The sequence below is a fragment of the Penaeus vannamei genome, chromosome 43 (assembly GCF_042767895.1).
Source record: "Penaeus vannamei isolate JL-2024 chromosome 43, ASM4276789v1, whole genome shotgun sequence".
NCBI lineage: Eukaryota > Metazoa > Arthropoda > Malacostraca > Decapoda > Penaeidae > Penaeus > Penaeus vannamei.
The window spans coordinates 1,018,170-1,025,669 of NC_091591.1; the positions used below are offsets into that span (position 1 = coordinate 1,018,170).

Consider the following 7,500-nt stretch of genomic DNA (forward strand, 5'->3'; position numbering starts at 1 on the left):
ACACTCGGCTCTTTAATGGGCTCTGTGGTGGAAAGACCAGTTTGTACACCACAACTCTGTAATTGTAGTGGTCATCTCCATATGAAGTTCCTAAATGACTACATAATTGTTCGTTACATTGCAAAACTTGACTAACATCCATAAACATTGAACAGGGATCCTTTAGGTCGTGATACGTACATAATATGCAATGCGCAAGAGGTGTTAGGTTAGACAGTATCCTGTATCTTTATATTTGCAAAGTCCACTTTCAAACTTCTAGGATATACACATATTTTAAAGCTGCCAGAGATACCAAATTACCCTGCCTATACCACACATGATCATGAAGTATAACATTTCTTATTCACTCTGCTGTAAGTGTATTTTACAAACAACCCCGCTGCAAGGTGGTCTCACCAAGATGGTTTTCGCCGACTTCAGAAATTAAGCAATAGATGCTCGATCCAGTTCTATTGAGATCAGCGGTAGAATCTTGTGAAATACTCTGACTGATAAAAAGGACAATTGCAAGAGAATGGTGTTAAGGCACTTGGATTCTGGACAAGACTGGCATCGGTCTAGAATATAAATATCCAACATGCTAAATAAAATGGCACTTTCATACCTGTAGCCAAATTTCTGGCATTATTGTTATTTAGAGACAACTCTCAAAAAGATAAGCTCCCGCAACCAGTCCATCTTTATCATCACAATCATGATGATTATCGTAATCATCCTAATCTTTATCATCACCATTATCATTATTATTATCACCATTATAATTATCATCATGATTGTTATCAATATCATCATCACCAATCATCTTTATCATTCTCTCGTTCATTCTCATCATTTGCGTCACCACCATCACTACTATTATCATCACTGCATTCATGATCATTATTATCATAATCATCAACGTCATCAGCATGACGCGGTTGTGTAGGTAATGCGTTTTTTTTTATTTTTTTTTTTTAGATAATATATATGAAACAAGATTTTACATATTGATAATAACAATTAAGCTTTAGAGTGCATTTATTCTTCCTACATGCAAGAATCCTTTTAGATATTAGTAATTCAAGTTTGAGAGATATTTCGATAAAAAAAAGAAAAAAAAGTTTTGGGGGCTTTCTTTTTATTATTATCACAAATCTTAAAAGGTTCAGTCTGTGATAGTAAATTACGATTTTTTGTTTTGTTTCTTGACTATTAAAAACATTCTTCATATATATATATATATATATATATATATATATATATATATATATATATATATATATATATATATATATATATATATATATATATATATATATATATATATATATATATATATATATATATATATATATATATGTGTATGTATTTCCGCAGTACCTCACTGGACGTCATCATGACTACACTACATCGGTGGCACACGTTATATAGGTGAATTTCCGTCTTTTGTGAGATGATATATATGGATCATTCACGCATGTTCCCGAGATAGAGATATTAAATGTCATAAATAGAGAAGGAAAAATCATATTTTTTAGGCAGAAAATTCAATTTTGATTATACTCAGTGGAAATGTTGCCAATTACCATAATAAATGCTTATTTTTTTTTATTTTCCTGTATCATTTTACATACGTTGGTTTATCAATTTCATGAGAAAGGAATCTAAGTGAATGTAATAATAAAATCTGTATAGGATATTGGAGATCCTACACAAACACAAATGCTGTTGACAAGGGTAATGAAGTCTCCCTCATTTAAGTGTATTTCAGCACAATAGAACTTGAACAGTTTCTGATATTTTGACATTGATAGCCAGCTTACTCAAAAAGCTCTTTTATTGCCAGAATAGTCATTGTGGAACTTTTGTTTTTCTTTGCCAGAGCTCCAAGCGTGGAGGTCGTGGCTATCGCTGGACATGCTGTATGAGATTTTATTGGTGATTTTTTATTTATCCCTAATTTTTAATGATTATGTACACACTTTGAGTGCTAAATAAACTTGAAATATTTGTTCACTTGATTGTGCATTTTACATCAAAGTTTGAATTGCATTTCATACAACCAAGGCATTATAAATTCATCAAGTTCATGTTATTTATCTGGACTTCAATCTCAGAACAGGTGGATATGGATAGAATGTAGGCAGTATGATCACAAGAAAAAGGGTTAAAAACCTCTCTTAAATGTCTTCTAAATATTTACTCCATCTATTATAGGAAAGATTATATGTTAAGTGAATCGTTATTAATATTACTTTGTTTTTGATTACCTTTGCAGATTTTAATTAAAATTATGCCCATTAATCTAGACCCTAGTGAGATCTCTGCGATCAATTTTTATTCAAATCGCCCTGCAAAGAACACTTTTCCAGCTATCATATGTGGAAGCCTATTTTTCAAAGTCAACCTTTCTTTTTTTGTGAATATTTTACATAGACTACTTTTAGAACACCACAAAAGGGGCTTTCATATATATATATATATATATATATATATATATACTTATATATATATATATATATATATATTTATATATGTTACTTTTAGAAGAAACACATACAAAAATTTATTACTCATTGCATCTTTTCATAGATCTAATATTCAGCTACAAAATGAGCCATAATATGTTTCATTCTAACTGAAAATGCGTGTGCTACGCGTAACAGTGTGATATATAGATATTAATATATATTTTTTTCAACTTTTTTTTTTTTACTTTATGGATAACAAATGATATATGAATTAATTTTATATGATAAAATCATGTATTATTTCCCCATATCATTGCCATAATGGGGGTTTACACCATAAAAGGCCAGTCTGAAACATCATTCTCTATGCCACGGAATATCACACTCGCAGGCTGGGACTCGAGAGAAGGCCCTGTGCACACGAGTTCCTGTGGCCAGAGTCCTGGGAAGTGCACATCTATTGGACAAAACACCCACCTTCTGCACCAACACTCTTGTGAAATACAAATATACAAATACAGGGTAGTGTTACAGTATGAATATGTGATATGTATGTATGTACAGATCATTACCATGTATTTCATGATCTTATATTTATATAAATTGTGAACTTTATTTGTTTGTTTGTTGTTTGGTTTTATTTTTTATTTCAAGGATAACTCATAGAGTTGTGAACAGATTTTGATGATTTTAAGAGGTGTGTCTTAGCCTAACCTAGATGCTGTTACATTTTGGTGGTGATCTGGATCATGATCTGGAGCCAGGATATTTTTTCTAATTCATAAAATTATGGACAGATTTTAATGAGATTTTTACCAGAGGTGTGTCTTAGCCTAACTTACATTCCATGAAATTTTGGTTGTGATCTGGATCATTTGCATATTCAAAGCATTTTGAAGGATGAAACAGATGAAATATGATCCAAACATAAACAAAAAATATATGAATTCTTATTTATTTGTTATTTTTTTTTTATTGTTTTTTGAACACTTCCCAGATTTTTTAGATTATTCTGAAAAAAAGAAGGGTGGTATCATATGTAAAATTTTATAAGCTCTCAAAAAATCATCTCATATTTTTATTATATATGATTGTTATGTCACAATTGCTAAATTTATAAGGTAAGGTGAAAAATCATAATCTTTTGAAAGTGGCTCTTACTATTTTCAAAATAGTGGGTGGGTCTTAAAAAAATTCAGGGGAGATTTAGAGGCCCTGAAACTCTTTGGAAATGCATTTAAAGCAATTTTGGCAAGATGGACGATTATGCTGAAAAATGACCAGATGATCCCCTTAAAGTTTATTTTTAGTCGTTCTATATCAAATATATTAGGGTTGTAACCCACCCTGCAGAATGTCATTGATCTTTTGAATATTTGTTAACCCCATTGAGAACAGTCTCCCCCCACCCCCCTCCAAAAGAAATGAGATTGATATCACAAGAGGTTTCAGATTTACAGCTAATCGAAAAATATTTCATTTTAGGGTGTGGCGTTACCCATGTTTCACTTGCACATGGATGCTCTGACTTTTGGTGCATCTTAAAATAGTTTCATATTTCCTATGTGAATGAAAATTTGTGCCCTGCACCTTTTGATGCTGAGGAATCCAAAAATTACACTTAGAATAACATAGAATATAGCTATCTGTATGAATTTTGTCAATGAACCATTTATTGGTTTCAGGAAAATGTTTAATCTCTTCATTTTGAGCCAATTATTTTCTATGTCTCCCTAAACATAGACCAGTTTACTTTATACCAATTGAAAAAAAGCAGTCTTTGAACTATTTAAAAATAGCAAGAGAACCATTTGTATATGGAGGAGACAAAAGAAAATTGAATTTGATTTTTGTGAAAATTTGCTATTGCACATAAATTGTTCCCAATTATTTTGAATAATTTGCTTGCAAGCATGGCCTCAAGAGTTCATAAAAAGCCCAATGGGTTTCTAAGATCTGGCATTTGAAAGTTTCCGAGTATCAAAATATCAAATCATAAAAAAACGTATGGAAGGTATGGTCAGAGTGACTAAAGTGATGACTCTACTTTATGGCAAATAACAAATTACCTTCCAGTTTCCCAAAGTAAAGATATTATATATTTGTTTTAAATCAACTTTAGATTTATTATATGTACAGTCAGTGACAGTTATGGGTGCATCAATCTGGCAGATTATTTCAGGCTAAATAGTCACTTAAGCTTATTGTCTTCAGGAAAATGTTTTGAGGTTTCCCAGTAATGTTAAATGTGTCTGCAAAGGTAACATATTCAGATGTTTACTTGTAAGCAATGACATTTAATGTTTGTGGCTCAAAGTGGTAGCTCCTGGTCCCAGGTAACATATGTCCTGAGTCAAATCTACTTTGCAGCTTTTTTATGAACACTCATTCCTTCTTTTGAGATAAACAAAAATCTGATGTTTGAAATGTTCTCTTGCCAGAATGTACACATTCCTGAAACAGTGAGAATTTGCTCAGACAATAATTTCTGCAAGCTTGCTCAGGTTGTCAATATCTTGACTATTCCATCTTGTCAATATCTTGACTATTCCATCACATGGTGATTTGCCTTGACTTGTTGCAAAGAAAATCCAGTTTGCATCAATGCTGAAATCTGCTTTATGATAACACAAGGTTTTGCACTTCCCATCAGGGAATTATTCAACCTTATTGATGAAAGCCGTCTCTGTTTTTGAAGATTTTCAGTAACTATTTTGTAGACAAAACTGGTATCATAGTCTAAATCATCTGATACATTGCAAAATGGTTTGTGGAAAAGTTTCATTTTTTATATAATATATAACTATTACATGCAGCCTGCAACATTGCTTACTCCAGTTAAAAGACTGAATTTCATCTTGCACAACAAAATTAGTTTCCTGCAAAGTACCCAAGAACTATTAGAGTTTTCAGGAAGGTTTATCTTTCTACTCTTAAGATACTTTGCCTGACATTTTGTTATGAATTAATGAGGCATCAATTCTCAAAGTTCACTGAAGTGGCTTCCTTAACACTGTCATGTGGATGATTTGGTCTTGATACTTGGAAAGAGTATTTATTTCTGAATATGTCTGATATTTTTTTCTTTCCCCTGTAATGTGAAAATTTAATACACCTGCCATTATTCTCTTGAAGAATGATAAGGTATTTAAGAATATCTTCCCTTATACAAGCATTATATACTGTCTCTCTACTTGAAAGGGAGTTGCTGAAACAGGGTTTTGGAAATGTACTGAAGTTCCATTCACACATATGTAGCTGACTCACCCATTATAACCCTTGGGTGTTTCCCTTTCCATGCCCTGTTTCTGTCTGTGCCATGATATATTATACATAATAGTGTAGATTATATTACATTATGTATTATATTGTATTTTGTTGAAATTCTGTCATGTTATGTTCTATCATGTTTCACTATAACATTGTATATTATATTGTTAATTTCTCTTACTTGTTTATGAAGTATATTGTATTGTATGTTATGTTGCTTTATATTATATTTTATTCTATTAGGTGAACATTATGTCATGGTATGTTCTTATCATGTTATATTATAACATTTCATATTACATTGTTATATTCTGTTACTGAGTTTAATGTGATATTACTTTATTTTTTTGAGTTTACAGAAGGAAAGCCAATGGTGTATGATTATATCATATCGAGACTTTTCAGTTCTTTCTAGTGTTCATAATTAAGTTTTATTTATCAATACAATTTATCAAGATATCTCTAAGTAGCCAGAACAAATTATAAAGCAAATTAAATAATGATTTGCAGTAGGAATAGATTAGGGGCTCATTTTGGCCGTCTGTGAATGTATTGAAAGTTTCAGTTCCATGTAGAATATCATATTTGTTTCCAGGTCCCTCTTAGTCTAAACACATATACAATTACTTCTACACACAATGAGTATCTGTTATTATTCAAGTATAACTCAAAGCACTAAATACATATCCATTTCAGGAGGGTACACCATGCCCAAATTGCAGCAAGATTGCTGCCCTCATACACCTGGGAATTGAAGTCCAAGATTATGGATAAGGATAACCACACTCTTCTGCAGCACTCGACCAGGTGGATGTCCAGCGCCCCTCCTGGAGTCCCCACAGCAGACAGCTCTCGCTATGAACACCTCCTTGTCACACTCCATGAAGGTGTCAGGACTATCACCTTCAACAGGCCTGAGAAGAAGAATGCACTTAATGAGAAGGTTGTTATTTTTTAGTTATTTTTTATTTTTTATTATACTCACATTGTTTTAGATGCGTTTGTAGACCGGAGTATTACACCTTTTAAGAAATGTTGAGCTATGAAATTTTTTTCCCCTGGTCAGTACTGATTACTATGTCCTAAGATATCCTAAAGGAAAATATTTTTCTCCTGTGTCATGGGCTCTTCAGAAAGTATGTTTTAGTAATTAATAAATTTAGTGCAGTCCAGATTCAACTTGTAAGTCTCTCCATTCTTTATAATTTATACATACTTTATGTTATATCCATGCAGATGTTTGATGAAACTGTTATTGCCTTGCAAGAGGCTGCTGATGATCCCAATACCATTATCACAGTGACAACAGGTTCTGGAAATGTGTTCACGGCAGGGAACGATAAGAGTAACTTTCGAACTTTGACTATGGCTCAAATAAGGGACCTTCTCATCAGGTAAATATGGTTTTCATGCAGTATTGTACTATGTGAAAGAAGTTTTTAAAAAGAAGGAGAAAAAACAGAAAACTAAAGATTTTTTTGGCACTAGATCCTAGACACAAATAAAGCTACATTTGTCTTATATTGCAGATACATGGGAGCTTTTGTTGATTTTCCAAAACCTCTTGTGGCTGTGGTCAATGGAGCAGCTGTTGGTGCAGGCTCTAGCTTGCTGCCACTTTACGATGCTGTTTATGCCACAGAAAAGGTAATTATAGATTTTTTTTTTATTTTTTATTAATTTATTTATTTATATCATTAGGCAAATCTAAAAGTTTAGGAAAATAGAAAGTGAGCATGTGAGTATATATTTACATAACTAAATGTTAATGCTTTAA

At 32.0% G+C, this 7,500-nt stretch overlaps 1 protein-coding gene across 4 annotated transcripts in view; it reads left to right on the forward strand.

The window, feature by feature from the left end:
* The first annotated feature begins 1,359 nt into the window (after positions 1-1,359).
* The window catches only part of LOC113828344 (enoyl-CoA delta isomerase 2), a 7,361-nt gene continuing 1,220 nt past the window's right edge, over positions 1,360-7,500 (forward strand). Inside the window, exons 1-6 of one of the 4 annotated variants that reach the window (XM_070119094.1) lie at positions 1,364-1,413; positions 1,865-1,904; positions 2,845-2,975; positions 6,420-6,666; positions 6,960-7,117; positions 7,253-7,370. In XM_070119094.1, coding sequence (XP_069975195.1) covers positions 1,379-1,413; positions 1,865-1,904; positions 2,845-2,975; positions 6,420-6,666; positions 6,960-7,117; positions 7,253-7,370 — 729 coding nt within the window. In that variant the 5' untranslated portion in view covers positions 1,364-1,378. Of the gene's footprint in view, positions 1,414-1,689; positions 1,720-1,864; positions 1,921-2,844; positions 2,976-6,419; positions 6,667-6,959; positions 7,118-7,252; positions 7,371-7,500 lie in introns of those variants that run through there. The other 3 variants (XM_070119096.1, XM_070119095.1, XM_070119097.1) reach the window with 3 other exon arrangements.